Here is a 20,661-nt window from a genome sequence, read left to right on the forward strand (position 1 = left end):
ATTATAAATTTAATGGCTGTTTTATTGATAACTTTTATAATGTCATAATGAAAAAAGGCGATTCAAAGATTCCTTGGAATCTTTGTTTTTATACTTTATCACTTATTTGGGAACATAAAAATATAAGAAAGATCTATTTTCATAGAAACATCATGTCGAGAAACATGTCAAATAGTAGAACAAATCTATATTCTGTTATTATATTTCTTATTCAATAATTATGTGATCAAGTTTGAGCCAATCAGTGAGCATATAATGATAGAGAAAATATATACGTACTTCCAAATCTTCTCTATTGATACATTGTTTTGTATGATACATGTATATCTGATTATGAAAATATATGATAGATCTACTATTAATATTTTACATTGAAGATGACTTGTCGTTTGGTAAGAGATCGGAACAAAGTTCTTCGGCAGTGTGTAAACCTGTATCGGCCTGCTGGGCAATTAATGCAGTGGACAGAGACAACAGTACTTGTATGAAGACTGCATACATCGGTCCTTCATCAACATATAAAACAGTGTGGTGGTATGTGGATCTGGGAGACGTGTACAGTGTGAACAGCGTTAGGATTCTGTTTAAGACCTTCGAGAAACAATATGGTAAGTTTCATTCATTTTTTATTCTAGAGGAACATTGTATTAAGATCCTTTGTCCTTCATGCAAATCGCTTCGGGGAATATACTTGCTCTTGGGGAATTGGAACTCGCTGATTCATTCAAATGTATAGTACTTTAATTGTATAGTGCCTACGGACATTTCAGGTTGCTCAAGGCATGAAGATTCTCTGCAGAAATCACAGCTGCTCTAGTTTAAAGAGAGTAATTTATATTAAGAGTCGTGAGAGGGGTCTATAAATTAATCATCAGATATAACTTTTATTTTTTAGATAACTATGATATTTTAAGCTGTCAACTATCATTTGGTAAAGAAAAATGTCATATATTTAAGTTTTTAATTTTGATCATTTTTGTGTCTGCATATGTAAATCTTCCTATGAGAGAGACCGATATATTCTAAAAATGGTCACCCCCTGCCCTCTTGATGAATTTAATCAAAAGATTAGCTTCTTTCATTGTAGAAAACAGACAAAGAGGGCGTTTTGCAGGATTTTCTCTTTATCTTTCTACTACTGCCAACAAAGAAGATGGTCATATGTGTTATAAAGACGGACTGCAGTTACCTTCCCTTGACTTCACAACAACCTGTGAAGGACATGGCTCTTATGTTATATTTTACAACGAACGATTGGATGGGACTGTTTACCCTGAAGGATATGAGAAGTTGATTATAACGGAATTATGTGAAGTGGTAGTGGAAGGTTGGTTTCTTGCTTTAAAGGTGTTCAAACACAGATTTGAAGTTAATATTTTCTCAAACTTTCTATTTAATATCATGCCATATGTTTCTATAAGCATTTGGGCATTATAATATGGAAATTGATTTTATCGGGAAATAATAGAAACAACGGATGTCCGGACACGGTTTTAACATCTTTACACTTTCACAAAACCGTATACAGTGAGGTCCCATGTCGCAGTAAGTGCTGGCACGAAAACGATCCCTCTCTGCTAAATGGTCCAAAGATCAGTGTATAGGACAAAATTTGCAGCTCTCCACCGCGGTAGTGGTAGCGTCTCCATATGAGTGAAAAATTCGCGAGAGGGACGTGAAACAATATACAATATACAATCAATCAATCAAACACTTTCACAAAGTAAACTCTATCCTTAATACTTTAGAAAAATTGAAACTTTGTTGTGTAAATGTATAAATGAGGAAAATTACACTACATTATACAGAAAAAAACTAGAAACGTGAGAAGACAACACCGACAAACAGGTAATAGTATTGCCACTCCGTGCTAGGTGAAGTGAAGTGTCCAGAGTTTAACACATTAAATACATTTGTGAAACGTTGACTTTTTTGAAAACAGTGCACGAGCTCTGTTACTGTTAATGTTTACGTTTCAGATCACCAGCTATGTTCAATGTGTTAAACTCAGAACACATCACTGAGCACTGACAATACTAGTGAATTGGTTTTACTTTCTCACATTTTGACTCTGAACTTTCTGGACTATGGTTTGGACATATTTCTTGTGCACAATAAAGTTTATTCTTTTCTAAAGTACATGTATTAGGGATAGAGTTTTCTTTTAAAAGGTGCAATGATTTATCAATCAAACGCATCCTGAAATTAGAGGTTTCAATAGCTTCCAGGAAAAATAAGTAGAGCATAGAACATGATATTGTACTGATAATTTGAGAACTTAATAACTTCAAATCTGTATCTAAGCACCTTTTAACTGAATGCATTTTAAAAAAAAAGATTGTTAAGGACAGGCGAGACGTTCCTAAATAATATATAATTCTTTCCAAGATTTTGTCATTGAAGAATTAAAACTTTTAATATGTTTACTCACAAAAAATTGAGGTACCTTGCCAAGCATTTGTGCGAGATACCACAGGGTGGCATTTCTTATATAATCCTTTAGGGACTAAAACTTAGTTTGTTAAAATCACATTTTTAGTGTTTCAAATTTTTAAAAACAATTAGAAACCGGTTTAGAAATCAGAAAGTAATTAAAATTTTGTATATTTTTCATATATTATGAAGATATACAAAACAGATATTTGGGGAACGTATCGTATGACCTTAAAAAAGCAAAGAAATACAGAGCAAAACTTGAATAAAAGAAAGGAAATTTTCATTTTGAGATTTAAGACATATTTTTTTTTCTCTGATATCCGTATTATATTATCAGTTTAATACTGAGTTATCCTTAAGAGATGTCATATATAAGGTGCGGTTCTGCTTCCGTTGGGAATAGACTATCGAGTAGGTTGTTGGTTTTCCTTTTGACTGTTTTATTATTTTTTTTAAGTTTTATTCCTGAAAAATATTCTCCACCTGAATTTATTTAAAATAACCGTTACATCAAGAATGAGTTCTTTGATGTAACCTTTATTAAGATGCTCAGACTATACACCCACATTTAGTTTTTAAATAAATAAGAAGTATTTATTTACAGTCATACCTAGATTTGATACATTTCAATAAAGTTTAATGAAATATAATATATAAATGTAGGACTGAAACAAAATAGCAGGAAAATATTCTACTATGAGGGGTTATCAAATAGTTCGTGGACTGAGGCTATAAAATTAGTACTATGTAGTCTGAGCTTATAATTTTTTTAAGGAACATAAAACAACAAAAAATAAAGAAATGTTGAAAATTTTAGCTTGATACGTTCATTATTTCCCAAATTATTATAAAATAAAAACGACATTATATCATCACCCGGTTGTTTCATGAAGTCCGACAACGTCATTTTTTTTTCAACGTCTGCTTCTTATACCTCATACACTTATTTTGATGAGATTCCCTGGAGCGGGGTTAGGATTTAATCAGTCTTGTTTATATGATTTTAAAATGTCATGAACAGCGCGGCTTTCAATGCATATAATATTGCAAATGGATTCATACAGTTGGAGAGATTCTCGTTTGATTTTGCCAGCATATTTTGCTTTTAGGGGTTCAATATATACAACACATGATCAACGTCATTTTTTGACTTGATTTTTTACACCTTGACTACAAATCGACCTTATCTGTACATTCCTTTTGTCTCTGAATCTACCATTGCATTAAAAAACAAGTACTCTGGAACCATATTATTTCTTTGTAGCCAATTTAAACATTTCCTAGGTCTATACCATTTTTTTCAGGGGCAAAACTTTATAGAATGTTTGAAAAGGACAACCTTACCCGTTTTTGACATCATTGCGTGGACCCTGAGGTCCACGCAGTAAAGATATAAGCGAGGTTAAACCGGATGCCATGTGCAAACGACAGGCTACGCATGCGCTAGAATGATATTCGCCCCTTAGTCAACTTGCCCGTACATGTAGAACAATTCGCCCGATTCGAATTCGAACATGCCTTTCATTGGCAAATTGCGCTTTTTAATCCGTATATCGTATTTATACATTCATTGGCGAATCCAAATTTTTTTCTTATACATATATTTTAGGTACAAATTAAACATTGATTCAATAGCATAAGCATTTTAAAAGGTAGGAAAAACTTGCAGTATAGATACATGTAACTTAACAACTTGAATTTAGAAATCATCATTCAACGACTAGTTCTTGCTTTTAAAAGACAGAACAAGTTTTCAGCGGCATTTCTTTTGTACATCAAGACTCGCACAATAATTTAATGATATTTCAGCAAAGTGTACTGTGTGATAGAGGTCTGTAGCAACGGTGTTTGATGGGGGGGGGGGGCAAAAAAAAATCCATAATACCACAGGAGTTCGCGTACCTATCAATTATACCGAAATGTTCGGCAAATATCTTTTTTATTTACCGAAAATTTCGGCAAAATTGATAGGTACGCGAACTGTGGTAATACATAACTGTGCTACACGTGCACCATCAGATCTATTTTTCTCATGATAGATTTCTTCCGCATAAATTCAGAATACATGTAGGTGTCAAATCCCAGTTATTATGGGTTACATGTATCAAAATAGCCCGATTTTTTAAACTGACAAAATTAAAGCTCGCTAATCGAAGATAAAATTGAACAATTTTGCTTTGAGACTACAATCAGTCATTAGTAGGCAGCTCATTGAAGAAAATGTGAACAAACCTAAATGAATAACTGATAAACCTAGAAATTTTCTTTAATTGAATTTCGGTTAGAAACACATGCATATCGTCCACGCATTGCAATCCTTTTTTAAAGACAGCAACTTGTTTTAAAGCAATAATTGTTTGGATACTCCATGTAAAATTTACGATAAAATTTCATTGAACTTCCAGAATGAGGTAAAAATTCCACATTTTATGTAACAATAGTGTCCCAACACATAACTTAATAAACAGGAATTTTGGATGTCAATCATATATAATAAAATAGTTTTTCTCAGTTAAACTTAGATCGAAAAAAATGTCGTTTTCGAGGTTGCGCCGCCTGGACATACCATTGCTTACAAAAACATTACTAATTCATTAAAAAATAAAATTTATGATTTGTGGTTTATTCTATAGATTGAAAAGATGATGCTAATTAGATATTTCAAAATTTTTTTGATGTACCAAAAGCGGTTTTATTTTTATGGCGCTAGTCCACGAACTTTTTGATACCCCCTCGTTTATAAACTAAATGAACTGAGCTCACCGATTCGCAGTAATTAAAAGTGCTACCGGAAAAAAATATCCGTCACTGCTCAAAGGCCGTAAATGCCGAGTATACACGTAAACCAAAATCTCGCCACCGACAAATGGTGGCGTCTCCACATGAGTTGCAGACTTTTGAGAGGGACATTAATCAACAAACAAGCTGTAAATATATCGTAACACACTCACTTATCAAAATAAATCAAAGCCGAGAACTCTCAGAAGATAACGCAATTCTACGGACACCTTGTTCTATACAACTTGTGTTTCAATGCATCTGTATTTATCTTACTTTAATTTTTGCTTCATTTTTTTAATATTTGAAAACATCAAGTTTCCGTTTTTTTCTCTTTATATTTAGAGTTACAAACTGTACTGCATGCATTAATGATATCTTTAGGCTGTAAAATGGGAACATTTGGTAAATTGTGCAGCAAGCATTGCTCTAAACATTGTGAAGAAAGTAAATGTGATATAATAAATGGAACATGTATGGGATGTATGCCTGGATGGACGGGACAGTTCTGTCAAACACGTAAGGTCACTTTCACAAGTAGTTTACCACATTTCACAAGTAGTTTACCACATTTTTTATGTCCGTTCAAATCCTGAAATCTATATTTATATATGCATTAATAGCGTGTGATAGTGGATCATATGGTAAGAATTGCAGTCTTCGATGTTCAGGACATTGTTTGGATGATCAAACTTGTAACCACGTGACTGGAATCTGTGAAAAAGGTTGTGCTCCAGGATGGACTCTGACAATGTGTAATGAATGTGATTTAAAATTATTTAGTCTAGAATTATTGATTACTCAAGCCCTAGAGGGGCTTGAGTTCTCTAAAACGATGCTAGGTCATCGATTTACTCAGTCTAAAAACACAAAAATATATTATATTTGTAGACAAAAAGATTTCTAGAAACAAAAATGAAGCTTATCTTGAATACGTCTGTATATTAAAGATATTAAGTGTTAAATATCGGATTCTATTCTACGGCGAATGAACAATGAGTGAAGCTTCGCAGCCGCTGTAACCGTGAATTCTGTCGCTACTGCTCAGTGTCGCTCTAAATATAAATTATAGATAAAAAAGCGACTCAAATCACTGGCTTCTGTGCATGCCCGGGGATTTTAGTCGCTTCAAATCAAAGCGGTGCTCCACTGATTTTAATTCCACGGTAATAGTATCCGAGGACATAGATTCTTATATTTTCTTTATTTATTTTAATCTTAAAAGAAGGCAAGACAAATAAAATTTGTGTTTTATGTTTATGACAAACATTCAAATTATTGTATCAAAAAAAGCTTACTTTATTCATTACATCTGAGCAAAATTTTTAAAATATATGAGTTTACCAATTGGAAAATTTCACAAAGTTATATTCTTTTTGAGTAAATCAGGCACGTAGCAACAGGGGGATGGAGGGCTTGCTCCCCCACTATTTTCCAGACATAACTTTTACCTGTGTTAAAAATGTTCATTGAAATTAGCCCCCCGCCCCCCACACACAATTTCAATAAACGATGCTACATCACTATAAATGATATAGCTATTTTATCATAATTACGTCCATTTGGTTAAATCGACGCATCTTACTGAATGTCACCTATCATGGATCATCATTGAATATATAATGAAACAATGTGAACAGACCTCCTCTAACCAAAAAACTACATGTATGATGAAAATTGATTGAAAACTGCTCAATTTTTAATTTAAGACAGAGAATGTTAACACCTAAACATTCATAGAGAAAATTCACATTTGTCTTTGTTTACAAGAAAAAAAAAAGAAAAACTTTTCAGCACTATAAACACATTAAAACCACAATAAATAGAGGAAATTCGCATGACAACTTTATTTGAAGTATACTGGTTGCAAGTGGCGAGACCATAATTTAACCTTACTTGTGTCTTGCATTACATTTATCGGCAAAACAAACGATAATTATTTTAATTTTGACTTGTTAAAATACTGTCTTACTTACAATAGATCGGTTTTGATTGTCCTCTCGAGTGCAAACAGCTGATTAAGTTGGATGCCGATCTCGATGTTTAAAAGTTAAACAGTTTATAGTACGCTTCTGCTGTTGCTTTCTTTTCAAAAATAGTTTTTTTTCAGCCAATAAATAAATATCTAATCAAGTTAGTCATATATTGCCCTTCTTCTAACATAATTTAAAAAAAAATTTAGAGATGAAGAACCACATGAAAGCCCACATGCCGATCGCGATGGAATAGCGTCGATTGTCTAAACACTTATTTTTCAAGATTTTGCTGAACATATTCAAAAAACCAGAATTATTTAACAGTCTCGGAACTTAATTACTTCGATTTTACTTCATTTTAAACACCAATTGCGTCTATATAAGCCGATTACAACTTTCTCTGGGTCTAATTATACTAGTGTCGAATTGCAAGGATATCGCTTGGGACTTCTATTTAGAGCGACCCTGAGCACCAGCGACAGTTTTCACTGGTACACCGGAACTGTTTCTATACAGAAATTTCGCGCTTTCCTTTGCGTAGGAATCGCAGGAATTCTTACAGTCGCCGACAAAGCATCCTTGGACGACTCCACTGCAGACTCTGAAAGGTGACGCAGGTTACCCCATCGTTAACAAATTCTACAATGCATGGCCAGAAAATGTATGGCTGTACCCCCAAATGAAATTGCTTTACACGGTCCTGCAAATGATGACAGTAAAATAATAGCACAAAATCAATATTAAATTCTCGTATTATCTTAAGCTTTGGTAACGGAACCTATTTTATAATAACTTCTTTTGGATTCGTACGGAATATGTATTGGACATGCATGTCGCTCAGCTGGATAAACCCCCTCGTCTCAAGACACGGTCCGGAGTAGGAGAGTAACGTACATTTTGGCTGTGGTTTGCAACGATGGATGAAACCGTAGTCACGTGGATTTTTTGGAGCCTGGAGCCCTCCCCCCTCTTCCACTTTGAAAAATTTTTCTACAGGCTTGTAGCAAGCTATTTAGATTGATTTATATATTTAAAGTGCTATGCTTCATTAAGCAAAAAAAACAAAAAAAAAAAAAAAAAAAAAAAAAAAAAAAATGTATAGTAATTTAAGGTATATTTATTTAAGGAATAACTGTCCTATTTTTCGAATTCATGAAGTGATCAATGGATTGGCTTGTGTGATAATTTGCATAAACGCCGAAGGCGTTTATGCATAAAATTATCACACAAGCCAATCCATTGATCATCTTCATGAATTCGAAAAATCTGACAGTTATTCCTTATATTTACATGCTTTGATTCCGCCAATCCACGGGCTCCAAGCCTGCTTCTCTCTAGGTGTTGTCCCGCCCTGCACGTGGTTTTTTTTGGAACCGCGCCAAAACATTCATGAGGAAATCAATTACATTTACAACTGGTAATTTTATCTCGGACAAAGACATTGGAATTGTAAATATAAGTGTTTAATGTCTACATTATAAAAAATATTTCATTAAATTAAGAAACGGCAACGTTACTATGCTCTATAAAATATTCCTGAAAGTGTGTCACGTAAAGCCATCTTAAAAAGTAGTGCGATTACTATTTCTTTTAATTAAATTCAATTTATGAATTTTGTTTCATCTAAATGTAGTTTATTCAACAGAAGATTGAACTCGAACAATAGCCCTCATCTTATACCCTTCCTAATTGACTTTCTACAGCTTGAGTATTTCTGACGTTTTGTCAGTATATACTTGTTTTTTGTTTTCATCGATACATGTAATAGTATTATTTTTACTACTAAGTATCTAATACAGCATGCAGTTATGGACGCTTTGGCCCAAACTGTGCTATCAACTGCAGTGGACATTGTTTAAATGGAAAAGCATGTAACAAGGAAACAGGGCATTGCGACTCTGGATGTACCCCAGGATACATCGGAAGTTCTTGTAATAAAGGTCTATATACTATTTAAGTTTGATTTTTCAAACATATAAGTAACCATTTTGAGGGTTTCCTTTAAGTAAACTTTTTCTTATTGTTTGTTTTAACAGTATGTCCCAGTGGCTGGTTTGGTGAAGGATGTAGTCAGCGTTGTAGTGGACACTGTACCAATGAGGAAATTTGTAACCATGTAGATGGGGTGTGTCCAAATGGCTGTCAAAGTGGCTACCTAGGGAATTTATGCCACAAATGTAATGCGGAATTTTAGTGTATAATTTAACAAATAATTTATGTGGACATTACTCTACAATACTTACATGTAAATTTCTTCTTCTCTACAACTACTGACAATTTCAATGAATGTTTCATTATAGCTTGCGCGACAGGTTTCTTTGGTGCAAACTGCTCTAATATTTGCTCTCAGAATTGTAAAGAAAAATGTCAACATACCGATGGATCCTGTCGGTGTAAAAGTGGTTGGACAGGTTCCCCAAATTGCATTTCAGGTAAAGAATTGTTCGTTTATTCCAAAAACGGATTTCTTGACGTTTATGTACTTGAAATTTGGTAAAACGCAAGCATCTTCATATTCTCAATGCACTTTCTTTGATTTTCTGCAGAGAAAACAAATATTGGAAGCTGTTTGTTTCTCATAATTTGTTTAAACTTTAGGAAGCCATAAAATATCTTTTTAAGAAGCTTCAAACAATGAATTTGGAATGAATGAAGATTGTTTCTTAACTCGACATGCAGGTGCTAATATTATTCTCTGACATGTTTCAATATGTTTCAAAGAACATAATTTTACAATTTTAGAATGCCCTCAGAATACGTATGGTGAAAATTGCATTCATCCCTGCAGTTCCTACTGTGCTAATGATACTTGTGATAGATTCAATGGTAGTTGTACAGAAGGATGTAAAGAACGATATTATGGAGACATATGTGATCAAAGTAAGGAAATAAAAACATTTTCCATAAGATTTTATAGGAACATGTTTAACTTTATTTTGCTGCATAAATAGAGTATTTTTCAGGCCATATACATGTATCTGATTTTGATTAATATTTTTTTTTTATTCAGGTGAGGGTTCTTTTCGTCTAAAAGTGAACAGTAAATCTGCAAAACCACCTATCGTCGGCGGAGTTCTCGGTGCAATTGCCTCTGTAACCATACTTATTGCATTGACTATTTCTTTATTGCGGTAGGATAAGTATATATTTTTTTGTATCAGTTTCTGTTTTTATTCAAAAGACTTAGTATATGTAGTCACAGTGATTTTGTTTTTGTATCTATTCATGATTTTGTCGATAAATTTTCTTCAACTTCTCAAAATTACTACATGTTATTGTATCAAATATTTTAGAAAAGGAATCTTCAGATCCTGGATAGAAAGGAGAAGACACTCACAAATATATATAAACAGCACAGATACATTGAAACAACCAGATGATGAATCCCATACCTATCAAACGTTAAATGACTTAAATAAACCAGAAAACTACATAAACTTTGATTTACATGTACCAGAAGATACAGCTGCTTGTGCTTATCAAGGATTACGCATATCTAAAAAAGAAGGAAACTATGTAAATCTTGAACTAGACAAACTTGAAAAATAAAGGTGTTATTCAGTATTAAAGCGCTGAACATATTCAAAAGATACATGTATGTATTGGTAACAGGAAAATGCATAAAATGCACATTACTTGTAACAAAAGTGGTCAACATTTACTAGACTGTAAAAATTGTCATACAAAAAACATAAACATGTAATTTGGGATTTCTTCCTTCTTTGCATTTACTCAAATAACCAACGAAATCTTGTGTGTTAATCTTCAATAAGTTAATTTTGTTTATATTCTAGTCTCTCATTGGTTGATTTCCAAAAAGGAACGCAAACCATTTCTTAATAACCTGGTTTGGTATGGGGACACCCCCCCTTTACAACCAGCTGAATCATCTGTATACATGCAATCCTCTCATTTCCAGTCCATGGGATTCATAAAAAATCCAGATTTAATAAATGTGCCTTTAACTTCAAACAGTAGCTCGATCTTACCTCATGTAAACAAACATCATGGCTGCTAGATCTGTGTATCAGTGGAAATTCCCGAAAAAAAAAAGGAATCGAAATTTCCTGGTAATATGCACATCTACATATTGTGTCCTAATTATCTGCATAGTTTGACGAAAATATGTGCAGCAATTTAAGAGGAGTTGCGCTGACAAACTGTTCATCTCTATGCTCAAGGTATGGCCAAAAACCTACGTTGAAAAGTGTGGAAATTCCCAGAAAAAATTAAGGAATCGGAATTTCCTAGTAATATGTACATCTACATATTGTGTCCTAAAATCTGCAAAGTATGACGAAATTCTGTGCAGCGGTTTATGAGGAGTTGCGCTGACAAAAAAAACAGGACTGCCGGACTGACTGACTTCATATTCAAGGTATGGCCAAAAAACCTAAGTTAAAAAGTGCGGAAATTCCCGGAAAAAATAAAGGAATAAAAATTTCCTGGTAATATGCACATCTACACATTGTGTCCTAAATATCTGCAAAGTTTGACGAAATTCTGTGCAGGGGTTTATGAGGAGTTGCGCTGACAAAAAAAACAGGACTGCCGGACTGACTGACTGATTGAAAAACATTATACCTCACGCAACTTGTTGCGTGGGGTATAATAAATGTAGATCAGCCAGGAATTTACAGCACCTATCCTTACAACCGTTCTAATTCGTGAACGTTGAATTGTGATTTACCTCATTATCATATTAAATCGTAAAATCTATGAAGACTGCGATTTCTGTCAACAGTAACGCCAAAGTATGACATTTTCATTGGCTAATGAGAAGGCAAAAAGATGTAAACACCCCCCGCCCCCCTTTAAACAGCATTGCATAGGCCATAGGTTTATTATGTGAGTATCGTATGAAAAACCATTAGCTAGCGAAGATAACAAAGAGATGGGCAGCTGTTAAATTTTGGAATTGATTGAATACAAAAAAAAACATGTTGATATTTATCACAAAGTTTCATTCTTTATCAATGCATTTATGCTTACATGTACATGTATAAATTATACTGATTCGTGGCTTATCTTTTATATATATGCTCATGGATGATTGCAAATATTGAATAAGGAACTTAATCTTTTTTTCCTTTTTAAATGATCGATGACATCGCTCGGTACAATTAAGAAAGGAGAATCCCCCTTGGGAAAGCTCTTGGGGATATAGTTCCTTATTGGGTCTATTTACAACTATGCAAATTACAACCGCTGGATACCTTATTGATTTCCTTATTTTATTTTAAGTACATGTAGCATGATATCTAAAAAGGTAAAAAAAAAAACACTGTTCAAAGAATGAAACGAAAATGTAACTGTAATAATATGGAACAAAAAACTATAAGGAAATCCTTTTGAATACTAAACATACAGTTGTTTGACCAGTTTCGAATAAGAAACCAATTTGTCAGTGCTAAAAATATATTAATAAGGTTCAAGCCTAGTATTCCGACGGTCCGGTAGTCCGACGGTCCGATAGTCCGACGGCCCGGTAGTCCGACGGTCCAACCGTAAACTGCAGATATTCCAAAGCTTTATTAATGTCTACGACTAATTACATAGACTCTTCAGTCAAACATTGCAAAAGGATTCGTAAACTCCTATAATGAATTATTGCTCCTGAATGTTTACGAATATCAAAATGCTTTCTAAAACGACAAGGCGTAGAAACATGGGGCCAACTGCAAAAGATCCATTGACCTGTGACCTTAAAATTTAGGTCAATGTCATTCAAAATATGAAACATTAAGCTCTTTTCATAGCTCTTTTGTTCTTTACCAAGTTATAAACATCTTTGCATCTTTGGTATGTACTCTAAACCATTTAAGAGATCCCATGCTTGTCCCCTAAGATTGACCCCTTTAAAAGTTTGTGCCCCTTTCAATGTAAACCTTTGTTATCGCTACACCTCCAAAACCGTAAACCGTAGAAGAACAAAACATGCAACACTGTGTGCAACAAATTTAGTACACTTTCCATTCTATTCAGTGCAAAAGAATTTGTAAACCATTTAAGAAGTTATTCCTGACAATTAATGATGTTTACGAAAAACTTAAAACTTCTTACTTACAAGTCGTAAAGAGATGGGCCCAACTGCATGAGATCTTTTGACCTTGAAGATTAAAATTGCTTATAATTGTTTTTGGTCAACATCACCTTGACTTTTGACTTTGAAATTTTAATTTAACCGTGGACCTTGACCCCTACTCAAAAATAATAAATATTCATTACCTTTACCTAGACTCAGCTTCAAGTGTTAATCTCATGTTTATGAGGGTTGTCTCTCTTGGGGATTTTTTTTTTGGATGACCTTGACCTTTGACCTTGATAAATGACCTTGACTTTTGACCCGATCAACCCAAAGGTCACAATCAAAGTGAAGGTCATGGGGGTATTCACAATTCTCACTTTAAAATATGCATATAAAATACCCCCACTTTCTCTTTAAAAAAATCAATAGCAACGTAGAAAAATTTTGTACAACTCAAACGACACCACAGATCGACATATAAATCAGGATATTCGTAAGAAGAGACCCTAAACAAAGTGTCCTGAGAGTTTTACTGTGAGTATCTTAAGTATAATAAAAGTCTAGGCAATATCAGCAAAAACATTTTTCTGTCTGAAATTTAGATGTTGATCGGCATCAAAATTAATTAAAACTTGTATTGACTATTTCTTCAGTTTTTTCTCAATAGCATTCGGTTCTCTTGCGCAAATACGAAATTTTGATACTAAGTATTCTTGATATCTTTTGTATTAGAATTTATTTCATTTTTTTCTCCATTTAAAGTACATTGCTACTCTGATAAGAGAGACAACTCTTAAAGACACAAATGTCTTTTATTCCTTTATAAATTTATCAAGTTTAAGTGCCTTTTTTGTCAAATTTTGCCCCGGAAGTCAAGATACATTTGCTTTGGAAAACCAGAAAAGTTAAAGGTAAATTTTATATGAGTGAGCAGAGGGTTTATGACCCTTAATATTAATCGAACGAATTTTGGAAATAGCGATTTTTCACATCAAATAAATTCTCATGCAATTTAGATAGGTTAGAAAAATTCACCAATTGATATGGGGTCATTCATCTTCCCTCTGAGATTCACACCTTCTTCTAAGGCCTACGGCTTTTGAGTTTCATCTGCAACTGACCACGTGTTTTCGCATTTACAACTATGTATATGCTTAGTGTTATAGTAAAACCTACATGTTGCACATTATTTTTTTCAGCAAGCACTCTGCTTCACTGTAAAGGCGTCCCATAATTATTCTATTAATTTTTCTACTTAAATTACACATCAAACAAGTAATATCTCAGTCTTTAAAGAAATTTGACCGGGACTTTACTACGAAACCATTGCCTTCCACCTTATTATAATAAGTTTAAAAATAAGCTCAATGGTTAGCTTGTCCGACTTACAAAATAAGGGTTGTATGTTCGAGCCCAGCTGGAGGAATTCTTTTTTCAATTTTTTTTTTATTATTATTATTTTTTTTTGTGCATTTTTCTTCCTTTTTTCTGGGGAAAGACCTCTTGAAATGCTTATGTTTATTATAAGGTCTTTCCACCTTTCTGTGGAAAGACCTATCGAAATTGTTCTGTTTACCATTATTTTTCTTCCCCTGAAACCTTCAGCAATGTCTTCCGACTAATTTAGGAGACTCTTCAATCTATTCATTGTGAAAGTATTCGGTGACCCCTTTAACGAGTTACTGCCCCTGATACTGAAAATTTTACAAATAATTAAAAATTTTCAAAACAAGGAGTCGTAGAGACATGGGACCAAGTGCATAAGATTCATTGACCGTTGACCTAAAAATTTATGCAAAGGTCAAGGTTATTCCAAAAATTAAAAATTAAGCTCTTCTTATATCTCTTTTGTCTTTCAACATATACTTAATGTCTTTGCATCATTAATATGTACTCTTAAAACTATTTCAAATATTTTATTCTTGTCCCCTAAAATTAGCCCTTTTAAAAGTAATTGCCCTTTTTTGAAAAACCTTGTTATTACTACTCCTTCCAAACCGTAGACCGTAGAGACACCAAACCGTCACTTATGTCTTAAGGGTCTATAAATGTGAAAGGATTTAATGACCACTTACACGAGTTACTGCCCTTTAACGTCTTTGTACTTACTATTAAACCTTATAACTTGAAAACTATAATTTTCACATTTTTTAAAATCCTTTAAGACAGTTTTTGGTTTCTTATTCATGGACTTTTATTTTAAAGAGTCAGATATAAACAAAATTCAAATAAGGTGGAAAGACCTTTTATTGTTCTGTGAACAATAAGTCTTTACACATTTCTGTGGAAAGACCTATTGATTTGCTTATGTTTATTAGTATAAGGTCTTATTACCTTTCTTTTGAAAGATTTCTTGAAATGCTTATGTTTCTTATTATTATTTTTCTGTTACAGACTTTTGAACCAAAAAACTTTTTGCTTCATGACACTGGGAAACAAAATATATTTGAAAATAATAAAATTCTGCTCAATATCGGCAAAATGTATATTTTTTCTGTCTGAAATTAAAATTTTGATGAGCATAAAATGAATTAAAGTTTGTACTGTCTACTTCTTCAAATGTTGTTAATATCATTCGATTTTCCTGCTCTAATACGAAACCTCACTGTATTTAGTACAGTCGGGATTACATTAATATTGCTTTGAACTAAATCATTATTATTCTAGCCAGACAATATGACCTCATACATGTATATGAATTCAATAATTGTTGAAAATCACTGTGTACTTTTTGATTTTAACAGACTCTCTCTCCGTATTAAGATACATGATAATTCACATCAAAATACTTAAATGCATTTTTCCCTTTTTTTTCACTAAATACATTGATCAGACATGTGAAAGGGCCATGCAAGTGCATTTTCTAGCTTTTAAACATTATGCTTTAAAAAAGAACTGCGGAGATGATTTGAAAAAAAAATGAGTTTTTGAACCGATGTTAGATGTTTTGCATATGTGGGTCTTTTTAAAGCTCCGTATTTCAATTTCTTTCCCTTCATGTTTCTCAACTGGAAGTATGCATTTGTGCACATATAAATAGCAAAGTTTATTTCATAAAGATATGATGAATTAGTTGTTTTAAATGACGGACTATGAAATTAATGAAAGTTTTAACTGATATAAAAAAATTATATAGGAACAAAGGCATATAGTAATAGATACCGAAATAAATCAAACAAAATCGACTGAAATAGCATAAAATAACAATTAAAGCAATATGAGCTGTATCTTTGAGAATTTTAATTTGGTGGTTAAATGTGCTGTTATAATTAATTTGTATGTAATTTAAACCCTTATGACCAATTAGTTCAGAATAAAGTTTAAAAAGTTTCATCAGAAATAGTTTTGTACAACCGCATATACAGCTTTATATAAGGATTCATTATTGTACAGGACGACAATAATTAAATTTTGCTTCATTTAAAGCTAATAAAAAATTTTCCATCGCAAATATTAACAGCAGAAGTTATAAATGATTTATTTTTCTGTCATTAAATTAGTTAATTACAAATTTGCAATAAAACTTTCCGATGTCAAACATTCAGCTCATATTGCTTTTAAAAATCTTAACATATCTTAATTAAGAATTTCACCCAGAATTTTGAATTAACCATCTGAAAATGATTTGACCATCGATAGCTCATTGACACCTGCACACGATGTCGCATAGGTGTAGTGAAAGCGCGAAAGTGAATCGATTTGAGTCACGTGTTCAGTGCTTTGTTATTCATGAGATCAAAGGCAGGTTGAATTTTGTAAACAAGGTGCCCATGTGCCTTTACTATAGAGACAAGTGTCCATGATTTTGCACCTTTTTGTAAAATAAGGTATAAGCGCAAGACTGTTTCAATTTCTTTCACGGATGTAAATGGCTAGTTTATCTCTTTATAGTGACCGTTTTTACGGCAATTTAAAACATCCATGCGCTTATATAAAAAAATCGGCTTGCAAAATGAGTGTGTGGCCTAAAGTCTATGAGAAATCGATGTAAACAACGTACCCCTTCTACATTAATCAGATAAATACCTACTTACAGTGCCTCGTATTAAAAACTGAAATTAAATTCAATAAACTACAATGTTTGATGGAAAAATTGAGGCAAAAATATGTAGAAAATCTTTAATTATATTTTTTGTAAATTATCGAGGGGACAGGTTTGGACGTTTAAACGATTCATTCTTAAAAAAAAAACAAATGAAATTGATATAAAAACTTCGATTATGGGGGCATAAAGAAAACAAAGCAAAGCCTATTTTAGGCTGCATTTCATTTCCGGAATTTGGGGTAATTATCAACTTTTCATTTCCGACATTTTTTAGTTTTCATTTCCGACATTTTTTAGTTTTCATTTCCGACATTTTTCAAATACCTATGTAGTACCTATATTAACAGATTTGATAACTTTACTTATGAAAAATTTAAAGGATTTAAAAATCTTAAATAAATCATTGAAATCCAATTTTGTAAATCTATCAGTGACTTGGACATAAGTATGGTGCTGTCGTTGAAATTGAATTTAGTCCACATCAAATATGGTGAAAAAGTTTTATGCTCATTGAACACTTTTACCTAGACTTAGTGCTACATGTATGCATACATGTGTAGACGTTTTTTTTCTTTATTGATATTTTGGTATAAATACTTTTAAAAGTCCATTTTCGTTTACTTAGAAAACGTTGGATTGCCGCACAGGTAAATTCCGGAATTGAAAAGAAAATTATGTCGGAAATGAAAACCAAAAATGTCGGAAATGAAAACCAAAAATGTCGGAAATGCTATGCATATTTCCGGAAATGAAATGCAGCGCTATTTTATGGGTGTGAGGTGGGCGGGGGGTGGGGGGGATAATGCTTTATACTTAACTAGATCCACACATGATTAAAAAATTATGTAATTGCTAGCACTCTCAGGCTTAGCTTCACGGTCTAGCTTTGTAAAAACGACCATAGATAGACTGTGCGATAACAATTTCGTTATGTCATTAATTTTTGTTCAATTCTAAAATTTAAAATAAACTACACGAGAAACTTGGCAAGATTCCAGACATCTGGCTTGCGAGTAAACCAGCTATTATTCGCATGTGCCGAGTTTCAAGACCTACATTTAGTCGCGAATATTAATGGCCGGGAACAATTTAATTTGCTTTGTTTTATGTAAAATGCTTCCATATATGTGGAAATTAATGGCAGTGAATTGATTTTAAACTAACGAATCGCGAATAAAAGATGACGCGAATAATAGTTGGTTTACAGTATACCACCTTCCTGGATATAATGCCGTAAATCTAAAAAAAAACAACTCTTATTTCTTTTCAAAATTTGTCGGAAAGACACAATAAGCAATTGAAATAATGCGATAATTTTAATTCTATAAAAAAAATACACTTTACAAAAAAATTATGTCTATTGACAGTACTATCACACTCCAGACTCATTAAACAATAACGAATTCAGCAAAATAATTTGTTGATCACGAACCTTTCCTTCTGTGTTTAAAAAAATGCTACAGCGCTGGATCACCAATCTTTTTAAAAAGATAAACTTCTTTTAAATTATGTTATGAAATTCAATACGCCTTTGTGTAGAGGTAGGCTTAATTTTCTGTGCAAAGTTGAAAATGACAGTTACGACTTTAAAAAAAGCACAGATCTAAAGGAGGTCATTATTCCTATTTTATGCAGTAGTAATTAGCCAATTGTTTATGACTCCAAATTATCGGACCGTCTGACTACCGGGCTGTCAGACTATCGGACCGTCGGACTATAGGGCTGTCGGACTATCGGACCGTCGGACTGTTGGGCTGTCGGACTATCGGACCGTCGGAATACTGGGCCGTCACCCTATAAATATACTAGGCATTATTTCAAAATCTAAGTGTTTTGTCAAGGTAGTTCGATGACTTGTGGAATTCCGTATTGTTTCGTAAAAGTTCAGCCTTCCCTCCAAAAAATTTATTTCGCAAGTTACCATAGGTGTCCATTTTACCAGTTAGAATAAGCCGACGAGTTCCGAATAGCCTAGAGATTCTTATTCAATTCAACCCTGAATTAAAAAATATACGTCCCAGACGTAATCCATAGGCATGCCTAAGAAAAGTTAAATTTTAAAATTGCTTACCAATAAATTGTTTGTATTTCCAAAGGTTGAAGAGAAACTAGAGGTACTGTGGGCACTGAGCTCATTTTAATGATACCCCACACCTCCTTTATGATTATTTATGACAAACTCCATGTTTTGCTCTGGGAGACCCGAAATAAGTGTCAGATCAAAAAGTAAAATAAAAAGTCACAATGTCACAATATAATAAAGAATCTGTGAAAGTTTCATTAAATCTTATTCAGTGGTATACTATAGGAGGAATTGCGGATGAGATTGATATATCTTTCAATATTACAAAAAATGGCAGTATCTATGTTTTTCTCAGGGAGACCGAAATCAATAATGTGCCTGATCCAAAAATAAAATAGGTGAACTTTGGTACTGTTAAACAAAGATTCTGTGAAAGACTCGGTAAGTTCTGTGAAGCCTCATTAAACTTCATTCAGTGGTATAAGAGGGGTTGCGGATAAGAAATGGATACCCCCAGAGCATATCAGACGGACGGACGGACGGACGTACAGCTAGCCGGACGGACGGACGTACAGACGGATGGATGGACAAACATCCCATTACTTATGCCCCTTCTTCCTGTTTTTCAAGCGGGGGTATAATAAGTCACGTTTACAATTAAGAAAACAACAAAGAGTTAATTCATAATAGTGTTTAAAATTGGTGTTTGGTGTTCGGAACTGGTAAAGTAAGAACACGAAAATATTTCGATATCTTCCAGTGTTCTAAATATTTATTTTTTACAAGTTTTTAGTATATGTTAGAGTACATATCAAACTTACTTTTGATACCTGGAATGTGGTTTTATGTGAAAAATTTATGAATCTACAGATGTTTTTCTGCAGACTTACGCGTCGCGGTGATTCAGATTTGTTGCGTTGTAAAAGTATGTCGACTGTTCCAAGTACGATAACGAAACCAAACCGAGGGCAAAAAATCAAAACTTCACATAATTCAAACACTCATGAATAAACCTTCTTACCATAGAAATCAATTTATTTTTACACCGTTGAATTTATTAATTATCAGTCCTTAAATTACTAATTATTCGGAAATGGCCAAAATCCGGAACTGACCAAACGACTGAACTTAACTTGATTACATGCATATTTTCTCAAAAAATATTTTTATAAGCAAAATCAAAAAAAAAAAATCAATACAGGTAAAATAAAAGCTTTTACTTCAGTAATCGTCTGCAAAAATTAGTACTGACTGCATGAGTTTCTAATTTGTACAAGTACAGTCTGCTGACTTCTCAAGCGTTTACTACATTTCACACTGACATTTACGTACAATTTCTTCTTTCGTTTTTGCCTGAAAGTGTAGCCCTTACGCG

At 33.1% G+C, this 20,661-nt stretch overlaps 1 protein-coding gene and 1 long non-coding RNA gene across 2 annotated transcripts; both read left to right on the forward strand.

Annotated features, from left to right (window-relative positions):
- Window positions 1-343: 343 nt before the first annotated feature.
- On the forward strand, window positions 344-9,384 carry LOC134233217 (multiple epidermal growth factor-like domains protein 11). Its single transcript, XM_062715199.1, has 5 exons — window positions 344-608; window positions 1,088-1,327; window positions 5,599-5,733; window positions 5,838-5,978; window positions 9,227-9,384. Exons 1-5 carry the CDS (start codon window positions 344-346, stop codon window positions 9,382-9,384), a joined length of 939 nt encoding a protein of 312 aa, XP_062571183.1.
- Window positions 9,385-9,519: 135 nt separating this feature from the next.
- On the forward strand, window positions 9,520-10,754 carry LOC134233218 (uncharacterized). Its single transcript, XR_009984936.1, has 4 exons — window positions 9,520-9,622; window positions 9,933-10,070; window positions 10,201-10,321; window positions 10,484-10,754. It is a non-coding gene; the product is annotated as an uncharacterized LOC134233218 (long non-coding RNA).
- Window positions 10,755-20,661: the final 9,907 nt, after the last annotated feature.

This window comes from Saccostrea cucullata, unplaced genomic scaffold (genome assembly GCF_032062105.1).
Source record: "Saccostrea cucullata isolate Sc308-1 unplaced genomic scaffold, CSIRO_AGI_Scuc_v1 ctg6455, whole genome shotgun sequence".
Taxonomy (NCBI): Eukaryota; Metazoa; Mollusca; class Bivalvia; order Ostreida; family Ostreidae; genus Saccostrea; species Saccostrea cuccullata.

Coding starts and splice junctions, on each gene's coding strand:
- LOC134233217 (XM_062715199.1), top strand. CDS start 344: ATGATAGATCTACTATTAATATTTTACATTGAAGATGACTTGTCGTTT. Junction 609..1,087: donor GACCTTCGAGAAACAATATG/GTAAGTTTCATT, acceptor CTTTCATTGTAG/AAAACAGACAAAGAGGGCGT. Junction 1,328..5,598: donor ATGTGAAGTGGTAGTGGAAG/GTTGGTTTCTTG, acceptor TGATATCTTTAG/GCTGTAAAATGGGAACATTT.